Source organism: Leopardus geoffroyi, chromosome D4 (genome assembly GCF_018350155.1).
Source record: "Leopardus geoffroyi isolate Oge1 chromosome D4, O.geoffroyi_Oge1_pat1.0, whole genome shotgun sequence".
In the NCBI taxonomy this organism is placed as follows: domain Eukaryota; kingdom Metazoa; phylum Chordata; class Mammalia; order Carnivora; family Felidae; genus Leopardus; species Leopardus geoffroyi.
The window spans coordinates 73,464,700-73,488,464 of record NC_059342.1 but is presented as its reverse complement, the minus strand read 5'-3'; the positions used below and the strand labels follow the sequence as shown (position 1 = coordinate 73,488,464).

General features: G+C 40.8%; 2 protein-coding genes across 5 annotated transcripts in view; one reads left to right on the top strand and one right to left on the bottom strand.

Moving 5' to 3' along the window:
- SLC31A1 (solute carrier family 31 member 1) overlaps window positions 1–5,346 on the bottom strand; it is a gene marked incomplete at its 5' end in the record, with an annotated part of 41,557 nt that extends 36,211 nt beyond the window's left edge. Inside the window, one exon of the mRNA XM_045468070.1 lies at window positions 4,982–5,346. Within this exon, the coding sequence (XP_045324026.1) occupies window positions 4,982–5,346 (365 nt within the window). The remainder of the gene's footprint in view (window positions 1–4,981) is intronic.
- The window catches only part of FKBP15 (FKBP prolyl isomerase family member 15), a 58,260-nt gene continuing 39,820 nt past the window's right edge, over window positions 5,326–23,765 (top strand). For 3 of the 4 annotated variants that reach the window (XM_045468484.1, XM_045468483.1, XM_045468480.1), the window contains exons 1-4: window positions 5,331–5,472; window positions 14,629–14,744; window positions 21,711–21,795; window positions 22,244–22,313. In XM_045468484.1, the coding sequence (XP_045324440.1) occupies window positions 5,420–5,472; window positions 14,629–14,744; window positions 21,711–21,795; window positions 22,244–22,313 (324 nt within the window). In that variant the 5' untranslated portion in view covers window positions 5,331–5,419. Of the gene's footprint in view, window positions 5,473–14,628; window positions 14,745–21,710; window positions 21,796–22,243; window positions 22,314–23,765 lie in introns of all 4 variants that reach the window. The other variant, XM_045468482.1, reaches the window with a different exon arrangement.

Below are 23,765 nucleotides of genomic sequence, written 5' to 3'. Positions count from 1 at the left end.
CCAGATCATGACCTGAGCTGAAGTCAGATGCTTAACTGAGCCACCCATGTGCCCCTTGGCTATTTTCTAATATCATGGGATTCCCTTAGGGAATTTGTGTGCTTATCAAGAGTGTCAGGTATGTTTGTTAATGAATCAACTGGGGGCCTTGGGTAGTTCAGTTAAGCATCCGGCTTCAGCTCTGGCCATGATCTCACAGTGGGTGGGTTGGAGCCTGCATCCGGCTGTCTCGGGCTCTGCACTGACAGCTCAGAGACTCGAGCCTGCTTCAGATTCTCTGTCTCCCTCTCTCTGTCCCTCCGCCACTGGCATGTGAGCATACTCTCTCTCCAAAAATAAACATTAATAAAAAAAAAGAAATCAACTTATGCCAATTGTGTTTACTGTTATAAGAATATAATTTAATAAAGTATTATGTAAAGCAATTAAATGTAAGTGAGGAGAGGAAAACAACAGCAGCAGCTAATATTTTCTTACTACCTACCAGATGCTGTTCTAAGTGCTCCACATGAATTGACTCATACAATCTTCACAAGATCCCTAGAGACTGGATACTGTCACTGTCCCTTTTTTCCAAAGGAGAAAACCAAGCAACTTGCTCAAGGACTGCATAACTAATAAATGGCGAAACAATTTGGCTCCAAACATTAGAGTTTAGCTACTATACTACATAGACTCTCTGGTAGTTACTTCTATGAAAACCAAGTTGAAAGCTTTTCAAAGACTAGATAAAGATGAGTCACACAGATACAGACAACTGTACTTTGTAAGTCAAAGTAGCCATAGATAATATGGCAACAAATAAGCATGGCTGTGTTCCAATGAAACTATTTACAGAAACAGAGAGCTAGGACAAGATTTGGCCGCCATGCTGTAGTTTGCAGATCTCTGGGACCCACACCCTAAGAAAAGGCTTATTTTATGAAAACTATTAAATGTTTCTGTTGTTGTTATTGTTTTCTTAAGTAGGGTCCACGCACAATGAGGGGCTTGAATTCGTGATCCTGAGATCAAGAGTTGGGTGCTCTATGGGCTGAGCCATCCAGGTGTCCCAAGAAAAGCCTTATTCTTTTTTATTTATTTACTTATTTTGAGAGAAAGAGAGGGCATGTACAAGCAGGTGTGCACAGGAGGGGCAGAGAGAATCCCAAGCAGGTAACACATTGTCAGCCCGGAAACAGCTTATTTTAAAGAATGGCAAAAAGATGTTTATGCTTTAAGTTAAAATTAAATGTTTAAGATCTGTGTGTAACTAATATCTGAATGATTCCTTGTTTTAACTTATTTTTGTTGTTGGCCAACTATTGGCCCTAACTGCGTCAGATAAAAGGGCAACTCTTGTCCCATAAGAAATTTGTGACTTCTAGGTTCGAGATTGAGCCTGCACTGACAGAGCTTGGGACTCTCTCTCTCTCTCTCTGCCCCTTCCCTGCTTATGCTCAGTCTCTCAAAATAAATAAATAAACATGAAAAAAAATTAAAAAAAAAAGGAAAGAAAGAAAGAAAGAGAAAAAGAAAGAAAGAAAAAGAAAAAGAAATTCGTGCCTTCTTTCCTGCCTTTTTGCTTTTGCCAAAGCCACCCCCTCAACCTGGAAAGCCTTACTTCCTCATTTCACTAGGAACCACCCCAGTCATCTTCAAAGGCCATTATCTAGACCCACAAACTCCACCAAACCAGATATGATCTCTTCTTCCTTTGAAATCCCACAATAATTAATTTCTACTTATGGGACTTACTTCGCTATGTCTTCTAAATTATTTGTATACTTCAATTATCCCCGCTATTCAACCATAAGCACTTTGAGGGCAATGACTTATTCGTTTTCCTATTCCTTGCCAATACCCAGCACAGGGCCTTACACATAGAAGGTTTTCAGATATTTCTTGAATTGGGTTCGACATTCTTCTGTTTCAGTGACTGAACAGAAAGAACACTATACCAACTCCCCCAAACTTATATTCAATTCATATCACTATCACCACACCTATGATCTAACCTGGTTATAACTTTAAACATTAATAGTTTTTATAGTTTAATATTTACAATGCATTCACTAGTAGACTAGTATGGGTGTGCTTGTATACAAGAATTACCATCTCTATGGCAAAATTACTGAGAATTTGAAAGGAATTGTTAAAATTGCCACTTCCTAGCTAATCTTCAGGGGTCAATCCATTTTATAAACACACCTAAAAACTGTGTACTTAAAACAAACAAAAGTGCTTAATTCACACTTGAGATGAGGGTTGTCTGCATCCTCAACAGTACTTAATAGATGTCTGGGTCTAATTCACTCCCAAAGTGTTTAGGGAGTCTGGCCCAAGCTCAGAGTGAGTTAGAAGGGCTGGGATGGGAATTCAGGTTTCTTGATTCCTGGTCCAATATTCCAGTTCAGTGTAGGAACTGACAGTGTAGGAACTGTTCAGGAAGACAGTGGCTTTTTAGTGTACCCAATCTTACTGAGGACGCCTTACCATTATCTTCCCCTTTCTCATACTGCTGATCAGAACTAGCAGCTGTGTTCCCACAATGGTGACCTAGGCATGCATGTTTGTGGTGTCTCAAAAATGTTGATCCAGATTTTATGTTCCTGCCTATCTAAAAAGGCTACTTAAATACCCTGCATGAAAACATTCCCAACTCAAGAATTCAAGATAAGCACTCAAATGATCCTTTAGCATTAAAAAAAAAAATGTTTATTTTTAAGAGACAGGGAGAACTAGTGCGTGTGAGTTGGGGAGGGGCAGAGAGATAGAGAGGGAGACAGAGGATTCAAAGTGGGCTCCTCAGACGGCTGTGAGCAGGATGCAGGGCTCAAACTCACAAACAGTGAGATCATGACTTGAGTTGAAGTCAGCTGCTCAACCGACTGAGTCACCCAGGTGTCCCAATCCTTTAGCATTTTTTAAAAGCACCATTCAAGGGTGCCTGGGTGGCCCAGTTGGTTTGAGCTTCTGGCTCTTGATATCTGGATTCTTCTCCTTCTGCCCTCCCCCACTAGCCATCTTTCTTTCTCTCTCAAAACAAATAAACATTAAAAAAAGAAATAAAACACTATTCTGATGTTTCAGTGCTGGAATGACAATGATCAGTACGAGGAAGAGGAATTAGAAAGAGCTATGTAAATTACTTATGCATTTCATTCTTTCTTTCCCTGAGAGATAGCCAAGTTCATATTCTAAACAGAGCTATGGCAAAGGGTTCCAGTTCTAGTGCTTAGGTTCCAGTGGCATCATTGTTTTCACACTGTCAGCCTTCACTGCTTTAACCATCTTAATCTTTAAAATAAACACAGGAAGCAGACCACAGCCCCATCCCTCAGTTTAACAAAGGGATCCTAACAAAAATTAGTAACACATAGTATTTCTAGCTATTCTGTTTCCCTCTTTCCCCTCCCCTAGAGCTTTAAACAATAGTAAAATCATCTTCAATTACCAAAAGAGACTAAGCAACCCTGACTGTTCATAGCTAGTACAACATATCTATCTTTCTGGAAGGCAAGAGTCATTGCTGGGCTCACTGGGTCCCACGTGCAAAAAATCCTAAGAGCATAAGTTAAGGAATGGGAACAAGGATGAATTCCATTACTCACTGTAACAAAGAATAAGAAACCATTATTGCCAAGAGGGTACAGTACTCTGTGGCACAGGTGACCTCAAGATGAATAAAACTGTCCCTGCCCTTGAGGAGCTCACACTTTAGTACAAGTACACAAACTATAATAAAAAGCAGAACCAGGGAAGTACCAAGAGGTGGGAAGTTCTCTAGGAGGTGAATCACTATCAATCACTTCACTTCAGTATCATGTTAACAGACTAAAACTTTCAGGTAAGGGACACCTGTTATACTAAACTGTTCGGGAGAAGCCCTGAGTGAAAGAGATCTATGGAAACGGATGCTATGCTACAGAGGCATCTGGGTGGCTCAGTCAGTTAAGCGTCTGACTGTTGGTTTTGGCCCAGTTCTTGAGTTTCAGCCCTGCATTGGGCTTTGCGCTGACAGTGTGGAGCCTGCTTGGGATTCTCTTTGTCCCTCCTGCGCTCTCTCTCTCAGAATAAACTTAAAAAAAAAACAACTGTTTAAGAAACGGACGCTACATTATCTGCTTATCTACACCTTGGCTAAATCAGGCCTACCCAGAGATGGTTTCAGTAACTCTACCAGGTTAGTCAAAGAAACACTTACATAAGATACAGAGAAAGTGGAAACTGAAGAAAGAGAAGTCCCCAACAACTGATGTTGACTTAGGTCTGTGGCAAGAAGACGAAGCAAAACCCAGACCAAGACTGGGACTGGGATTTTTGCGCTTCTAAAGTTTTCTCCTTTCCAACACTCACCCCCAGAATATCCCAGCTCTTCTGCACCTCACTTGCATCGAGAGGGGAATTCTCTAAAGATGTATGCCTCAGTCCAGCAATGAGCACTCCGTAAAGGTGCACAGTGCTTAAAACCTGATAAGGTTCTTGCTCACCCATCAGCTTCCTAACTCCTGAACCAAGAGAGGAGGAGGGATCCAGCCCCAGTCTGCCTGCCCTTTCCTCTGTGTGACCTAGGACTAGTCATCCAAGGGCTTATTACTCCGTTTCCCAATTGCAAATTCTGGGATTATGAGGGGACTGGGATTGAATTCGATGACCTCTGAGGTCTAAAAGCTTCTTGACCAGCCGGCACATGGGATTAGTGGACAAATAGCCCGTTGAATAAACAGTGAGGTCGGCCACAGGGCACAAGCGATAGGGACGTCAAGCCCGTTTTATAGACGGGGAAAGTGAGGCACCGAACACCCTGCCCCAAGGTCACTCTCCCTATGTCACTGTGGGGCCTGACCGAAAGCGCAGTTCTCCAGTCTGCCAGTCTCGGGCCCTTTCTCCTTTCGCAGAGCGGATTAGAGTCGCATGGAGGGTCCTTGTCCCGGAGGCGAAAAGGCTGTTCCTGTGCCAAAGGTGGGAGAGGGCGGGGGGCGGGGGGTGGGTTGCTTACCTTCCAGATCCAGTCTTGCCACCGGCACCTCCCTCTTGGAACCTTAACCCGTCACCAATCGCACGACTCTTCGGAAGCCCCCTCCACTTATGCCCGGCTCGACGTGTCCACGACAGCCACCAAGGCCGCGGATTCCTGCCCCTGCCCCGCCCCCTGCCTCGTTGGCCAATCCCTGCGCAGGATTTTGGAGCTCCCGCGAATTTCACCGCCTCTGCAGGCTGGAGAAGCTTTACGTCACGGGCGCGCGTGCCTGCGAGGCCCTCCCATTTGCCTTTCCCCCACCTTCTCCAGACCCTAGGCCCCTCCCAGCCGATCAACCGTGCGAGAGTTCGTCCTGCCGGAAAGCAGCACGCCGCCGCGGCATTTCACGACGTCAGCGGGGAAAGGCCCCGAAAACCTTCCGACTTCCCACCCTGCGGCTGGGTGAAAGGCACCGCGATGTTCGGTGCGGGAGACGAAGACGACACCGACTTCCTCTCGCCTAGCGGCGGGTGAGTGACTGAGAAGCGTGGGACTGAGGGCGTGGCTGAGAGAACCGGGCAAATGGTTGGAGGGGTCGCTCTCAGACTTCTTCCCTACTTCCGGGTCCAGACCCCTGCCACATTCCGGTGCTCTACAGGTTTCAGAATCCCGGCAGAGTTCGAAACTGCGCTGTATCTGTCCACCTCGATTCTGGACCCGGCATGTCCCCTGGCACTCAGTATGGCCCTAGGGTTCGCCTTTTGCTTTGTGGGTCAGTTTCTCCTTCTGTGAAATGGATTACTGATGAGAACATTTGCCTCAGGGTTTTTATAGGAGTCAGTTGAGGTCGATCTGACACTTTCTGTTCCCCAGGGACAAGGCAGTGACACTTTAGAATTGGCCCTTCTGGGTCAGCTGCAGCATCCTTCAAGGCCCAGCTCAGATGGCACCTTTTGGTCCTTTCGCTACAGACCCAAGCAGAATGCATTGCTTTCTCTTCCTTATTCCCACAGCTAGGCTGATTACCTCCATCCTTGCAACACCGAACCTATGAGATTATGAACCCTGACGGAACAGGGACTGCTTAGGTCGTTCATCTGTGTCTAGCGCTCAGCACTGTACGTAGTGTGTGCTCCGTCAGTGCCTGTTGAATGCATGATAGTTGTGAAATTGCACTCTAGAGCTTAAAACCAGTATAAGAGACTGCGGTTGCTATTCCCTGTCCCCAGTCATTGTGTCTGTTAGCCTGGGGCACAAGTCTTCACGTGGCAGGATTTTGTCTGTTCTGATAATCAGTTTAGCCTTTTCCCTCAGGTTGTGTCAGTAGACCGCTTGACCTTTGAAAGTGAGCTGCCAGTCCTGATCCTTGAAGAGCCTTTTTTGAACACATGTTTAACAAATTTAAGAATGTACAGAGAATGATGAATACATCAACATACACCCCTCCTCTTACTGACTACTAACAGATTAAGCGTCTGTGCCTGCTCTCAGGATGCTTCTACTCCTGTTGTAGAGTTCAGTACAAGAATGACCATAAAATGACTCTGGCTGTCTTGATCTTCCATAGGATCTTTTGACTTACACTGTGACTGAATTTGTATTACCTACTCTTAAGTCCTTTCTTCACCCTCACCACCCCATTCCACCCTTGCTTTCACTTTGGATGGCCCGCATCCACTGAGTTCCACTTTGGGTTGTTTCAGTTCCTCAGTTATTTTAACGTTTATTTATTTTTAGGACAGAGAGAGACAGAGCATGAACGGGGGAGGGGCAGAGAGAGAGGGAGACACAGAATCGGAAACAGGCTCCAGGCTCTGAGCCATCAGCCCAGAGCCTGACGCGGGGCTCGAACTCACGGACCGTGAGATCGTGACCTGGCTGAAGTCGGACGCTTAACCGACTGCGCCACCCAGGCGCTCCCAGTTATTTTAAGAGTTAAGCAATGCTTTGAGGAGCGCCTAGGTGGCTCAGTTGGTTAAGTGTCCAAGTTCGGCTCATGTCATGATCTCATGGTCCGTGAGTTCAAGCCCTGCATCAGGCTCTGCTGACAGCTAGGATCCTGGAACTTGCTTCAGAATCTGTTTCTCCCTCCGTGCCCCTTCCCTGCTCACGCTCTGTCCATCTCTCTCTCTCTTTCTCTCAAAATAAATAAACATTAAAAAAAAAAAAGAGTTAAGCGATGCTTTGGTTCCTTTTTCCCTATTCTACCTAAAACACTAAAATTTCTACATAGTCCAGCCAGTTGCTGTTGACATAGTCAGCTTTTTGATTTAGGCCTAACTCACCTATTTAAAACAAACAAAAAAAAAAACCATTAGATGAGCTAGCAATTAGATCCAGTTAAAAAATAACAAGATGAACCCAATTTAAAAGAGCAAAAGATTTGAATAGATACTTCTCCAAAGAAGATGCACAAATTGACAATAAGTACGTAAGAAGATGCTCAACATCATTAGTTATTAGGGAAATGCAAATCAAAATCACAACAAGATACCACTAAGACAGTAATGGGCCGGTAAGCATGTAGGGAAATCAGAACTAAATATGGGGAGAACTTAACTTTGCATGGTAGTGAGTTACTGTAAATATGGCCATGCAAGCTGACACTGTACAAAGCAAGCTTAATAATCAATGGGAAAGATTATAATTGTTTCACAGCCCTTAAAATTTTTGGTTGAAACAAACTGTTGGTACATCGAGTCTTAGTGTTTTATTTCTTTTAAAAAAAAACACTTATCAAGAAAAAAAGTCAAGTGCTTGCCTTCTCTTTGTACAACTTATGATATGGAGTGAGCATTTTTTCTGTTTTGGGAAGTTGTCATATTTCTAAGTTTGGATCAGCTTCTGATATTTTATCCTTTGTGTTTTCGATGTTGTAAAATACTTGTCAGAGTTCCTTTAATGTGAAGTTTTTTGCCTTGTCATTTCTTCTAGGACATTTGTCATAACCATTTACTTATATTGATGTTTGCCTTCATTAAATTCCTCTGACTCTATATCTAGAGTCTCTCAAACACCAGTGGTATCAATTCCTCAGTTTACATTTCTTCTATAACTTCATTTATATATGACCCAAATTTCACTTCCAGCATTATCACGTTAGTTTCTGTGCTGCACTTTTATCTTTGTTGGCCAATTCCCTCTTTTGAGTATCTATTTTTGTAAAATGTCACATAAGCTTATCACTGGGAGACAAGACAGCACAAGCACATGCTTCGCTCTCTGTCTCTTGAACTGGAAAACAGGTGTGCAATATCCAATCACTAACAGACTGAAAGAAATGACACTCTTGGTCACTGATCATACGTGTGTCTGTCGTGTAGTGATCTGTGGACTGAAGAGCTAGCTGCAAAGTTTGCACTTTATGCATTTACTTACAGTTAATATACCTTTATAAGTGAAACTTGCACTGTGCTGTTGAGGGACGAGTATTAGTTTAATTAAGACATACTAACTGAAGATGCTGCATGTAGGAACTGTGTAAGCTGAGGGCTTCTTGTAGTAGAGCAGCAACTTCCATAAAGCAAAACTACAAGATATAAAAGGACAAATAGAGACGTTAATAAAGAAGACTGTAACAAACATCTCCCAAACCTAGAATAAGTGGATAAAAAAACTAGTAAGGATATATTTTTTAAAAGAGGGAAAGAGCCTTTTGAATCAGTATTTAAAGAAGTTTTTTTTAATATTTTATTTATTTTTTTAAATTTTATTATTTTTTTAAACAGTTCTTTTTTTTTTTTTTCAACGTTTATTTATTTTTGGGACAGAGAGAGACAGAGCATGAACAGGGGGAGGGGCAGAGAGAGAGGGAGACACAGAATCGGAAACAGGCTCCAGGCTCTGAGCCATCAGCCCAGAGCCTGACGCGGGGCTCGAACTCACGGACCGCGAGATCGTGACCTGGCTGAAGTCGGACGCTTAACCGACTGCGCCACCCAGGCGCCCCTATTATTTTTTTAAATGCTTATTTATTTTTGAAGGAGAGAGAGACAGGGTGTGAGTGGGGGAGGGGCAGAGAGCGGGGGAGACACAGAATGTGAAGCAGGCTCCAGGCTCCAAGCTGTCAGCACAGAGCCCGACGTGGCGCTCGAACCCATGAGCTGTGAGATCATGACCTGAGCCGAAGTCGGACGCTCAACCGACTGAGCCACCCAGGCGCCCTTAAGATTTTATTTTTAAGTAATCTTTACACCCAAAGTGGGGCTCAAGCTCCTAACCCCGAGATCAAGAGTCACATGCTCTACCAACTGAGCCAGCCAGGTGCCCCTATAAGAGATACTTTAAATTCACATTCTTCACTAGGTGAAAATATTGGGGAGAAGTCTATAAACGAATGTTAGAGCTCCCAACTTTTATGCAGCGAGCAGTCTGCTACTGACTGAAAATGACAGGATAAAAACAGTCATGTGCTCTTTTCCAGATTGCTGGCCGGAGATAGTTCTTGGTGGCTCAGCTGTGTTGCTTTTCTGAGTAGGTCCATCAAGGACATGAAACATTTTAGTTCTGGGCATTTATCTATGCTCTTAAACGTAGACAGCAGCTAACTGAATGATAAAAGACTTAGTAAACAAAGTTGTACATATAACTTATTTTTATTCCCAGTAATAACCAGAAAAACCAAATCAAATTTAAGATTGAGAACATCATAAGTTTTCCCAGCAGTCTCTGATTTATCTATTCCTTCTTTGTTTTTTCCTGAGGAAATAGAACATATGACAGTGGGTGTTGCAGTTGCTTTCCACTTCCTCTTATAACTGTAATTTGCTGTAAATATACTTGCTTATTAATTTTCATGTATTTTGATTTGCCTTGATTCCATTTAGGATATTCAGGCCTGGTAGAAGCGGGAGCATTAGTGTCTTGGATGGCTGTCAAGATGATTGATAATCTGTGTTCCAGTTTCCAGGCCTCTTCAAACCCACGCTTAACCTAGAAGTAGTAATCAGGAAGCTTGCCTTTTTTTTTTTTTTTTTTTTTTTTTTGGCTCTTTTCCTACCATGGTGACTTTGAAATGAAGAAATGTGTGTCTGCTTAAGTGTATGGTACTTATCTTCATCCAATACAGATAGGAATAAGGCACAATTCTTGCCCCTAGGAAACTCCCAGTTTAGTAGTGGAATAAAACCAATCCAGTAATAATCACAAAGCATTTTTAAGAGGCCAGTTACATAAATACTTGTTTTTATGTAATACATGTTTTAGACTATATAAAAGGTATATGTAGGCAAATCTGATTAGCATAGTAATGAGAAGTCACCAGTGTAGAGGTAGAAAAAAGAGAAATCTAGGGGCACCTGGGTGGCTCCATTGGTTAAGCATCCAACGTTGGCTCAGGTCATGATCTTGCGGTTTGTGAGTTCGAGCTCCACATTGAACTCTGTGCTGACAGCTCAGAGCCTGGAGCCTGCTTCAGAGTCTGTGGCTCCCTCTCTCTCTGCCCCTCCCCTGCTCGTACTCTCTCAAAAATAAATAAACATTAAAAAAATGCATAAAAAAAGATAAATATGGAACTTGATTATCAGAAAGTATTTTAGGTTCTGTAAAGGATACAGAAAAGTCTAGATTCTAATGTTGATTCTGCCCCAGCGAGGAGTGTAACCTTAGACAAATCACTTCTCGTCTTTGGTTCTCCATACCCCAGTCTATTAAATATTAGGCTTGCCCTAGGTGATCTTTGAGACCTTTTCCAGTTCTATATTTTTGTATTTATGCTAATAGCATTTTATAGTTACAGGTCAGTTTGTGCCCTGATTGAGCATGCTTTCTCCCTTACAGGGGTATCTGAGTTCAAATTACATTTTAAATATATACATTTTTTAAGTTTATTTATTCTTGAGACAGAAAGGTGGGGGAAGGGCAGAGAGGAAGAGAGAACTCCAAGCAGGTTCCATGCTAACAGCGCAGAGCCCGACATGGGACTTGAACCCACGAACCCTGAGATCATAACCGAAATGAAGAGTCAGACACTTAACTGACAGCCACCCAGGTGCTCCTCAAGCAACATTTTTAGGTAACAGGAAATATGCACATATATCTAAAATACATACTCTATGCCAGGTACCATACTAACTATAAATATACATTATCATATTTACTTCTCCCCACCAGTCAATTAGGTGGTTTTTACTATTATACCCATTTTACACATGGAAAGTTAAGGGTCAGAGAGGTGAGTTGCCCAGGATCATATAACTATAAAGTGAAAGAGCCTGGATTTGAAATCAGGCAATCAGATTTCTACTAGACTGCCATGTGCCCATTATTATTATTGTAAAAGTAGGTGTTTGATGCCATAGTTCATAAAAGAAATACTTTAACAACAAAAGATCCCTTTTTATTAAAATATATTAATATAGTATAACTGCTGTGTGTCACTGTTTTTGATGAGAAAAGAAAAGGAGTATGAAACTAAGGCTAGATAAAGACTTTGGCAACTAAATGCATTGGCCAGCATTTATTTTTAAAACGTAATTAGTGCCATGATGACTTCCCATAATTGTAAACATAGACTCAAGTCCAGAGTTAGCAAGCCCATTCTTGCTACCAGAGAGAAATGTGTACATTTGAGAATACTTTAGAAGTAGAAAAAATAATAATTTACAAGAAACTTATGCCCCTAAGTCTATATAGAGTTTATCTAAGAAAATTAATAGAAAATAGAATGGATTTGAAAGATAATTGGGTTGACCTGGCTTTTGGATTGGTTTTGCAGTCATCAAGGCTGGCCTTTAGAGCATCTATGGAAACATAGTTTACGTGACATTTCTGTCTTTCCCTTGAAAAAAACATACCTGCAAAATTAAAACAGCAAATCCAATACCCATACTAAAGATAATAAGGACATTCTTTTCTTGTCACTTATTTGTGCATAAACTCTTCTATGTTAACTAGGTTCTAAGTTTTGTAAAATTTTCACCGTGTTAAAGGCATTGCCCAACTCTCCCAGAATCTTATTCTTTTAGGGAATCTTCCCAGACTGTCTCCATAAAAGGAGAAATCTTGGTTTCCTTTTAATTTTATTAACATTTGTTGATGTCCTATTTAGGCCAGTACTGCTTTCTATGCTTGAAATCTCATTTAAACCTCTTAGTCCTTTAAAGTAGGCATTGTTGGTCCCATTTACAGGAAACTTATAGTACACTATCTTGAAAGAACAGGGTAGTAGTTGCAGATTATATTAAATTTATTTTGCAAAATGTTAGTACGTATTAAACTTTAAAATTATTGAGGGAAAAGACCCAAAAAAGTTGTGTAGTTTCAATATATTTTTTAAGGTTTTGTGTGTGTGTGTGTGTGTGTGTGTGTGTGTGTGCTTTTTAATTTTTTTTGTTTTTTGTTTTTTTGTGTTTTTTTGTTTTGTTTTTTTTTTTTGTTGTGGTTTTTTTGTTTTTTTTTTTTTCGTAATCTCTATACTCAACAATGTGGGCTCGAACTCAACCCCAGATTAAGAGTCATACGCTCTACCGACTGAGCCAGCCAGGCACCCCTCAATATTTACATTACCTAAACCAAGGATGCCTTTGGAGAAAAGGAGCTCAGAGCTAGACTAGACTTTGAGTTCATTTATTGAGCCTGTTACATACCAGACCCTAGGCAAAATATTCAGTCAAGTGGTGATTACAATAAATTGTCAATTATCATGTTATATAATTACTGATTGATAACTTATATTAATCTATGTGGAATATAACTCCATACAACAGCTGCCTAATATATATCTCATATTATAGTTTGCAATTATTCATTATGTAATGCCAATTTCTTTGTTAGAGTATATAAGCTCCTTGAAAATAGAACCTAGTTTTGCTCATCAATATATACTCAGCATTTAGCACAGTGTCTGATACATCTTTCTTGAATGAAGGAAGAAGACTCCTATGGGAGTGCCTAAGAAGGTCATCTAACTTAGATGAGATTTGAGATTAGGGGCAGCTTCCAGGGGAGAGAAGGAAGAGGAAGAATGTTTTAAGCAGAGGGAACAGCATATCCAAAGCTAGGGATTAGAAAGAGCTCGCCTTATTTGAGAAACGACAAGTTCTGTGTAGCACACAGTTGGAGATGAGAAGTGGTCAGATAGGAAGCTGGGAAAGTATGGAGAGGTGAGGTCTTGAAGGGCTTTATAAAGCCATCTTGTGGAGTTTGGATTTTTATCTTGGTAATGTTGAGGTGTTATTGAGGGTTTTAAGTAGGGAAGAGACTTGGTCAAGTTTAGTTTTTAGAAAGAAAACTGTGAATGCAGTGGGGAGAATGGATAAGAAGCAGATAAGACCAGGGCAGGGAGGTGAGTCAGGAGGCTATTGGAGTAATTTAAGCTAGATGGATATGATGGTGACCTGAACCAGGCAAGTGGCAGTAAGAATGGGAAGTGCAAGGGTTCAAAAAGTACTGAGCAAGTAAAATCAAATGGACTCAGGGGTTGGTCATGACACCAGGGGGGTAAAAGGCAGGGATGATGCCCACATTTCAGTTTTGGCCGTGTATGTTTTCAGAAGAGTTAACACAGGGGATGTGACAACATCATCCTTAGAAAGTCCTGTTTACAAGGTTGGCTCTTGGCTGGCATCTGGGAACTTAATTGGTAAACAGTTCCACACACTGATACAAGCTTCCCATAAATGATGAAGTGACTTACTGTGCCTAAAGTGTTTATGCAAACAGTATGGTTTGTACTGCACCTTGCCTTCTTTCTGGGAGTGTAGAATTTTGGTTCAGGGGCGCCTAAGTGGCTCAGTCAGTTGAGCATCCTGACTCTTGATTTCGGCTCAGGTCATGATCCCAGGGTTGTGGGATCAACCCTCCCCCCCCGCCCAAGGGAGTCTGCTTAAGATTTTCTCTTTCTCTCACCCTCTTCTCTCTCCCCCACTCACACGCTTGCTTTCTCTCTCTCTCTCTCTCTCTCTCTCTCTCTCTCTCGGAAAAAAAAAAGGTTGGGCAAAAGAGGAAGAGTTCAAGGAGCTAAACAAGAAGCCAAAGACATGGGAAGATGAGAAGGATCCCATGAGCATTTCTTGATGTCTTACTTGGACCAGTTCCTCCTCCCACCCCTGCAAATATCCCCCCAGAAGTCAAGGGAAGAGTTTGTTTGAAGAAGAACAAATTAGATGACAGTGTAAAAAGGCAGCATGAAGACCAAATAAGATAATGACTGATAAGCTGTGTTTAGTAACAAAGAGGTTGTTGGTGACCTTAGCAAGAGCAGTTTCCTTGGAATGGTTGGGGCATAAGATTCATTGCAAGGGATGGTAAAAGAATGGTTCTGCCTGTTAGGTGAAATGGTAGGACCATGTTTGTTTGATGGAGTAAGTATGGAGTACAATTTTATTTCAGTGTAATAAATTAGTAAAAGGTAGGAAACTATGACTTGCTAAAGGCAAGAATTTATGGTTTGAAGACACCACAGAGAGCATCTAGACCAATCACCTCAATTTACATACAGAGAAACTGAGGTCCAAAAAGAAGAAATGCCTTGATCAAAGTCCTGAGGACAGGCAAGGTCAGCTGATGCTGTTCAGATCAGAAATACAATTTTGATTTTGAAGACACTTAGCTGTCACTTCCAGTATTGAATGGTGGGATATACAATCAAGGAGGTATTCGTTCAAAGTTGGAGGTGAGCAGCTTTCATAATGATTCCGGGTTTGAGATATGTCAAATGAAATGTCATTTTCATTTTCTACTAACAGTGCCAGATTGGCCTCTCTTTTTGGCCTGGATCAGGCATCTGCTGGCCACGGAAATGAATTCTTCCAGTACACAGCCCCAAAGCAGCCTAAGAAAGGCCAGGGAACAGCAGCAACAGGTAAGTTATAAGGTTACGATTGGCCCCTAACAGGTTAGTTGGAAGGATGAACAGCCTTCCAAAAGTGACATGCCTCAATCAGTCTGGCCAAGCTCACCGCCAGCGGTGCATTCTCTCTCTAAGCTCTGAGATCGAATTCCAGCAGCTAGACTGAATGTGTCCTTTGTCGGAAGTTAATGGAGGGAGGTCTCAGGCAAACTCTTTTACCTCCTGTGAACAGCACTCTAAAACTGCCTGAGGCACTCTAAGTAGGCACTGTCCAATGTTTTGGCGAAAAGGAAGAGCTGCTTTTCACTTCTTTTACCTGGATAGGTTAGATGTATCCTGACAGTGAATTTTTCCCAATTAGACAGTGATGCTCAGTGCTATATCCCCCGTACCCTTCATTGTGATGGAGACGCATTGAATGAACATTTGTTGAATGAAAGGAGAGAAAAGGGCAACTAATATTTCTAAAATGCCTGCTATGTGTCTGGTCTCAGATGCTTTACATAGATTGCGTTGTTTAATTATCTCAACAGTGCTGTGAAATAGGTAAGACTACCCCCAGTTTAGAGGCTCAGAGAGGTTTAGGGACTCCATCAAGGTCCTACAGCAATAAGTGACATAATTGAAATTTGAACCCTAACCTGATTCACTCCAAAGCTCTTCCTCTATACTTTGCTTTCTTTGAGTAAGAACCTCAAGAGGAATGAAGGACCAATAGAAATAACCCTAAGCAGAACAGATGGTAAAGGACATTAAATTAAGTGTTTCCTGAATGAAGATGAAAGTATTGAGTGCTTTTTACATACTAGGCACAATGCTGGCACTGAGGATGTTGTTGGGATATTGAGGGTTTTGAAGAATTGCAACGGATATCATATGGCCCATAAGCCTAAACTATTTACTGTTTGGCCCTGTACAGAAAATGTTTGCTGACCTCTGCTCTAAATCTTACCTGTCACTTTTAGCATCTTTGGTGTAGATTTCTGGTCCTGTCCTCCAAGCCATCACCTGGCCAGATTTCTAGTAGGCTATGCCTCTACATTTCCTCTGGCATATCTCTTCATCAGCAGTGTGATTCTGACTCAATTTAAAGTGGTTGAGTTAATGGTTGTGGATTAAAATAAACAACCCCAGTCCCCACCCAATGAGGTAACTTGATTTTGTTTTAGTCAGAAAACAGCAACTATGAGCTAATACACTTTTAAAGGGAAATTATAGAGGCATTTCAGCTTAAAAATTACCTACACAGTCATATGCAGGCACTTACAAAAATAAAGTAGCAAGACAGGAGACCCTGTCTGTTCAAGGGATATTTGTATAAGAAGTCTTTGTGGGGAAGGTGGCTGCAATACAGTTCTTGAATCTCTTCAGATCTGAATGTAAAAACATCAGATACAAAAGACAAACCTATGGATAGCATTTACAATAACACCCATTGAAAAGGTATCTTCATGAATATCCCAAAATATAAGAAGGTCTGGACAAGCCACAAGGCTGTGTAGTATCAGCATTTGCGTGGGAGCATACAGGGTAGTGGTGGGATATCTCCATCAGAAAATGGGAGAATCCCAAGTAGCCACCAAATGTTCTTGGAAAATATGGCAGGCCAAGCTGAAACTGGAAGGCGTTTTGCCCACTCTAATTGTGGCTAAGTACAAGGGGTTGATAACAGGGACTGGAAGAGCTAGAGTAGTCTCACTCCTATGAGCTATTTTTTTTTTTTTTTTTTTTTTTCTTTTTAAAAGTAGGCTCCATGCCCAGCATGGGGCTTGAACTCATGACCCTGAGATCAAGAGTCACAGTCTCTACCAACTGAGCCAGCCAGGTGCCCTGCTCCTATGAACTTTTGAAACTCACCCCCTAGCATGGCCTTCCAGGACAGGCCCCCACACTGAAAAGAACCTTCTGGGAGTGGAATTAAAATTGAAGAAGATAGGGATATATTAGAAGTGAAGAAGAGAAGATCCAAATAAAAGTAGGGATGGGGTGGGGCGCCTGGGTGGCTCAGTTGGGCTCAGGTCGTGATCTCACAGTTTATGAATTCAAGCCCTGCATCGGACTCAGTCCTGACAGCTCAGAGCCTGGAGCCTGCTTCGGATTCTGTGTCTTCTTCTCCCTGCTCCTTCCCTACTCGTGCTCTGTCTCTCTCTCTCTTGTTCAAAAATAAATAACCCCCCCAAAAAAAATTAGAAAAAAAAAAAGTGTAGGGATGGGGCACCTGGATGACTCAGTTGGTTGAGCCTTCTACTCTTGATTTCAACTCAGGTCATGTCCCAGGGTTGTGAGATTGAGCCCTGAGTCAGGCTCCACACTGAGCATGGAGCCTGCTTGAGATTTTCTGTCTGTCTCTCTCCCCATCTCCCTCTCCCTCTCTTTCTCCCCTCTCCCCCTTCCCCTCCCCCTCCCTCTCCTCCTCTGCCCCTCTCCCCACTTGTGCTCTCTCTCTCTCTCAAATTAAAAAATAATATGGCACAAAAACAGACACTCAGATCAATGGGACAGAATAGAGAACCCAGAAATGGGCCCACAAATGTATGGCCAACTAATCTTTGACAAAGAAGAAAAGAATATCCAATGGAATAAAGACAGTCTTTTCAGCAAGTGGTGCTGGGAAAATTGGACAGCGACTTGCAGAAGAATGCCTGGACCACTTTCTTACACATACACAAAAATAAACTCAAAATGGATGAAAGATCTAAATGTAGCGCAGGAAGCCATCAAAATCCTCGAGGAGAAAGCAGGCAAAAACCTCTTTGACCTTGGCCACGGCAACTTCTTACTCAACACGTCTCCAGAGGCAAGGGAAACAAAAGCAAAAATGAACTATTGGGACCTCATCAAAATAAAAAGCTTCTGCATGGCGAAGGAAACAATCAGCACAACTAAAAGGCAGCCAACAGAATGGGAGAAGATATCTGCAAACAACATATTAGATAAAGGGTTAGTATCCAAAATCTATAAAGAACTTATCAAACCCGACACGCAAAAAACAAATAATCCAGTGAAGAAATGGGCAAAAGACATGAATAGACACTTCTCCAAAGAAGACATCCAGATGGCCAACCGACACATGAAAAAATGCTCAACATCACTCATCATCAGGGAAATACAAATCAAAACCACAAAGAGATACCTGTCAGAATGGCTAACATTAACAATTCAGGCAACAACAGATGTTGGCAAGGATGTGGAAAAAAAGGATCTCTTTTGCATTGTTGGTGGGAATGCAAGCTGGTGCAGCCTCTCTGGAAAACAGTATGGAGGTTCCCCAAAAAACTAAAAATAGAACTACCCTTCAACCCAGCAATTGCACTACTAGGTATTTATCCAAAGGATACAGGTATGCTGTTTCGAAGGGACACATGCACCCCGATGTTTATAGCAGCACTATCAACAATAGCCAAAGTAAGGAAAGAGCCCAAATGTCCATTGATGGATGAATGGATAAAGAAGATGTGGTGTATATATATATATGTATATATATATATATATACACACACACACACACATACACAATGGAGTATTATTCAGCAATCAAAAAGAATGAAATCTTGGCATTTACAACTACGTGGATGGAACTGGAGGGTATTATGCTAAGCGACATTAGTCAGAGAGAGACAAATATCATATGACTTCACTCATATGAGGACTTTAAGAGACAAAACAGATGAACATAAGGGAAGGGAAACAAAAATATAAAAACAGGGAGGGGGACAAAACAGAAGAGACTCATAAATATGGAGAACAAACTGAGGGTTACTGGAGGGGTTATGGGGTGGGGGATGGGCTAAACAGGTAAGGGGCACTAAGGAATCTACTGAAATCATTGTTGCACTATATGCTAACTAATTTGGTTGTAAATTAAAATAATAAAATTAAAAAAATTTAAAAATAAAAATAAAAGTAGGGATAGAAATAGAATCAGGAAGTCTCAGGAGGGAGCCACCATATTTTTTAACTCTGCAAAAGCAACAGAAGAGGGAGCTCTATGAAGTTAGGAAAGCCACTTGAACCCTATCTCCTTCTAAAAATTCAGAAAAGCAGATTTCACGTTAAAATGAGCAGTAGGAACTTAGCAGAATCCAACTCCATGTAAAATTATAAGAACAAAGAGAGCAAGAAACAGAATAATATCCCTACAGTGAGAGCTGTAGAGATTCTGTGAGAATGTTTCTCAAAAACTACCACCACCTGTTTAACATTAAGGAAGTAATGTAAGACATGAAATGAGAATTAGAAAATCTCAGAAGTAAGTGACAAGACTCAGGCAAGAATTAGAGACGTAAGAATTATTTCAGAAACGAAGGCTAAACGAGCAGGAACACAAGAATGAATACAAAGAGCAGATCATGCCTGAAGAGAAACAGAAGGTTAACAGAAGGACATTTTTAAACAATAAAAAATTTGAGAGATAAAAATGTTCCAAAAGAAAGTGTGATAAATATTAAAGATGGCAAAGAAGATCCAATACGTAGAGAGAGAGAGAGAGAGAGAGAGTGTGCGTGTGTGTGTGTGTGTGTGTGTGTACACAGGAAGGAAAAAAAGGGGGGAAAGAACAGACTTTAAAAACTATAGTTCAAGAAAACTTTACTCAAAAAAAAAAAAAGATTTGAAAGTACATATTAAAAGTCCTTGTCAGTGGGGAATTCAAGAATCTGCAGTACTGATTTCAGAGAGGAGGAAGTGCTGAGCCAATAAGATCCCACGATTGTGAGCACCTGACTTACCTTCTAGCAACTCCGTGAACAACCTTCCCTTTCCAGGGCATTAGACAACCAGAAGAGTATTGTGGGAGAAGCTGAACTAAGCTTCTATCCTAAAGGAGGATGCTAGGCTGACCTTGGGCAGACAGTAATTTTTCTCAGCATTTCACACTTGTCCTAATAACCTGCCTCTGACCTTAGTTACTTTTTTTCTTACAACTTATCAAGAGAAAAATATTATTGTAGTGTTACATACAACTGGACAGTAGTGGTTGAATTAACAACTGTGTTGTAGGTTTTTACCAAATAATAAGGAAAACATGAATAACGGGACAGTAAGCAAACAATGTAAGTGGCAATTCATCTAAACAAAACAAATGACCATTACAAATCTATAGAAAATATTCCATCTCTGCTTCATTGTAATCAATAAATGCAAATGAAAACAGCAATGACATGGTATTTCCCTTTTTCTATTGCCCAGCTTCGTTGGTAAAGATTTAAAAAAACAGGCCCCTCTTGTTAGCAGGGGTGCAAAGCTGGCATATTCGCACTGCTGGTAGGGGTGTAAACTGATGCAGTAAGGCATTTGGGCAGGATGTAACAAACCTTTAAATGTTTTACACTTCTTCACTCCATAATTCCAGTTGTAAGAATTTGTTCTAAGAAAGTAATTAGTGGTACATACAAAAGTGTGTTTTCAGGATGATCACCATAGCATTATGTATAATAGAGGAAAATTGGAAACAGTCCAAAGAAATGTCAACTAATAAGACATTGAATAGGTTCTGGTAGAGTCATAACATAGTATTTTATGTAACCACCAAAAAGTATTTTTAGGATTATTTTATCTTTGTTTTGGAGAATGCTTTAAAAGAAATACTAATACTAAGTAAGAAAAGGAGATTGTCAAATTGGAGTATTAATTTTGTTTAAAAAAATATAGAAAAAATCTGTCTTGAAAAAGGAACTAGGAATAAATACATCAAATTATGAACTTTTATTTTTAACTGGTGAGACTACAGGTCATTTTTACCTTCTTTTTCCATTTCTGTATTTGCCAAGTTTTGCATATTACAGAGTACATGCATTCTATAATCAGAAAAAAAGATGTGTCAATATTGTTAAAAAACAAAATTCAACTGAATAAATTTTAAAGATCTTCCTGACTTTATTCAGTGATTCATAAATTGGGCAGCCTCCAATCTAGCAGATAGAAAGGAGCTCTGAGGAGCTGAAGAAAAAGGACTCTTACAGAGAGAAGGAAGTAGGAACGAGGAAGTTACAGGAGGCAAAAAAGCAAGATCGCTATTGCAGGATTACTTTCCTTTAGTGGGTGGCAGGGGTCTATTATGCAGATTGTCTGACTTGTGCTGAGCTGGGAATTCCTGATTAACTGGTTTAAGATTCCGTTTCAGGGAGAGCCAAAACTATGAGTTAGTCTCCGTTTGGTGCCCTGGGGCTTTAGCATAAGTGACTCCATTTTAAGCTTGTCATCTTTTTAACAATACAAAAAGAAAGAAAGAAATCAAGCAAGGATATTTTTGAAAGTAAGTTCTTGGTTTCTTGTCTTTACCAGTGTTCTCCCCACATTCATGTGGTGAGTGTAAATATGGAATTTTCTTTTAATATACTGTTTTATTTAAAAAATTTTTTTTAATGTTTATTTTTGAGAGACCGAGCGTGAGCAGAGGAGGGGCAGAGAAAGAGTGAGACACAGAATCTGAAGCAGGCTTCAGGCTCTGAGCTGTCAGCACAGAGTCCAACGCTGGGCTTGAACTCACAAACTATGTGATCATGACCTAGGCTGAAGTCAGATGCTTAACCGACTGAGTCACCCAGGCACCCCTAAATATACTGTTTTAAAACACTAATGTTACCCTGTACCCTGCAAAATCATCATAAATTTTCTACCCCAAAATAAGGGCAGGAGAAATAACTTTATTTATGTTTATTATAGCTGGCCAAATATTGGAGAAAAGAAAGTAGATGGGATAGGACCTTGCTGTGTTTGGAGTGGAGGCAGAGTCCTGGATTCTAGTCCTAGGCTTGCTGCTATCATTGTGTAAGACACTGGGGTGCTTAGAGCCTCAGTGTCCTCATCCCCAGATGAGGTCATAGGGTTGTTTTGCAGATCAGATAAGGCTAATGGTCATGAAAGCACTGTACCACTTAACTGTAAAATGTAAACAAGAATTTTGAAGCCGCTTTAGTGTTTAAAATCAGTTTCAGCAAAGACATGAATGACATCTTTTGTTTTTTTCTTCATCTTCAGGAAATCCGGCAACACCAAAACCAGCACCCAGTACAACAGGCACTTCCACCATATTGGTTGCAACAGCAGTCCATGCGTATCGATAGTAAGTAGCTGAGAAGGAGTGCTCTCTGCAGTTGGGGTTAGGTACCCATCTTTTCTCAATAAGCCTCTGTTCATTGTGAAATAAACTGCAGTTAGGCTGCACAGTCCTTCCACAGGCGAAGTATCAGTAATGCTTTTGAACATTTCAGTTCGAGAATTCGGTATGTAAAACCCTGAAAAGCCGTTATCTTGTATACCTTGTGTACTAGGAAGTGCTTGTACCCTCAACAACTGCCTTCTTAAGTGCTGAAAGAAAGCCACTTCACTGAGATATTATGAATAGATATTTAGAGAGTAAAGAAGTTGTAGAAGAGCTTTAAATTACAAACTGCTCACCTGTGTTGTCTTCTTGAGACTGAATGACTAGATTCCCCACTTCTACATGGCAGAAGAGAAAGCTGAGTTTAAAGAATTATTAGTAATACCTGTTATTTTTCTTGCTTCTCTAGCACAAATGGTCAGTATGTAAAGCAGGGCAAGTTTGGTGCTGCAGTCTTGGGGAACCACACAGCCAGAGAGGTGAGAACTCTTGTGTGTTTTCAGGTGTCCCAGATCATACTGTTGAGCTGGTTTGTACCTATGCTTGCCCAGTGTCTCACGTATCAGAGGATTAGAATGATTGTTTGTTTGTATTGAATGTGAATTTTTAATACAAGGTACATAGTAATAGTTATAGTCCTGTCTTGCTTACTATTGTGCATTAAAACAAAGCAACCATTCAGTCTTTTAAGTTTGACCTTTGTGTTATGGAACTAGCTTAAGACTTTGGAGAGTTTTAGAGTAAACCATTTACTAAGGACAATCCTTTGTTAGGTAATGAACAACACTTAGTGTTCTACTTAGAGCATTCTGTCTTTACACCTGAATTAATGACTGGTGTTTATCCTTTGAAAGTTTGACAATGAGTTGGGTAGTTGATCACAGAGAATACTATTGGTTTGGATCAAAAAGAAGATATGGCTAGCAGCCCCGAGACTTGATTTCCTTGTGTGGGTTGTCTCTAGCTTCAAGTTCTGCTCCAGAACATTTTAAACGTTGGTGAGAGCAGCCTAAGAAATTATGGAATTTCAGAGGTCCAGTGAACTAAGGGCCATGCTCCTGAGACACTCAGAGACCTAGATAAGATGGCCTGTTCAGGTAATTAATGTAATAGACAACACTCATTTGTATTAAAAACAAACAAAAAAGTCTAACTGGAAATTTGGAAACACACATAAAAATTGTGGGACTAGAATAATGAACCCCCAGAAACCCATTACTAGGTTCTAACAGTTATTAATCTTGTTCCATCGTTTTCTTTTTTTTAATGTTATTTATTTATCTTGAGAGAGAGAAAGAGCGCATGCTAGGACGGGGCACAGGGAGAGAGAGAATACCAAGCAGGCTCCATGGACAGCGTCACAACCATGAGATCATGACCTGAGCGGAAGCCAAGAGTCAGACACTCAACTGACTGAGCCACTCACGCTCCCCTCTTCTTAGTTCATCTTAATTCCAGCCTGTCTTCCTTCTTCTTAGTCTTATTTTGACTACATCTCCAGCATACAATTTTACCTGTAAATACTTTAGTATATATCCCAAGATCTTTTTCCTAACATAACCATTATTCAATGATCACCTAAAAAAACCCACAATAATTTTTTGATCTCATTCACTACCAGCTAGTGTTCAGATTTACCTGATTCTCTCTCTCTCTCTTTTTTTTTTTTTAGTTTGTTTTAATCAGGATCTAATAAGGTCCATACATTGCAGTTGGCTACCATGTCCCTTAAATCTTTCATTCTCTCATCCAGAGGTACATAGTGTCTAACTGTCCCTGATTTTGTTATGTAGTAGCCATCCATGATTATTATCCAGATGTATTAATTCATTAGGAGTTGCCATTGGATTTTAAAAATCTGGTATTGAGACTCCACCAGCCTTCAGCCCCAATAAGATGCAGTAGGTTATGGCAAGCAGCAATTCCCACTG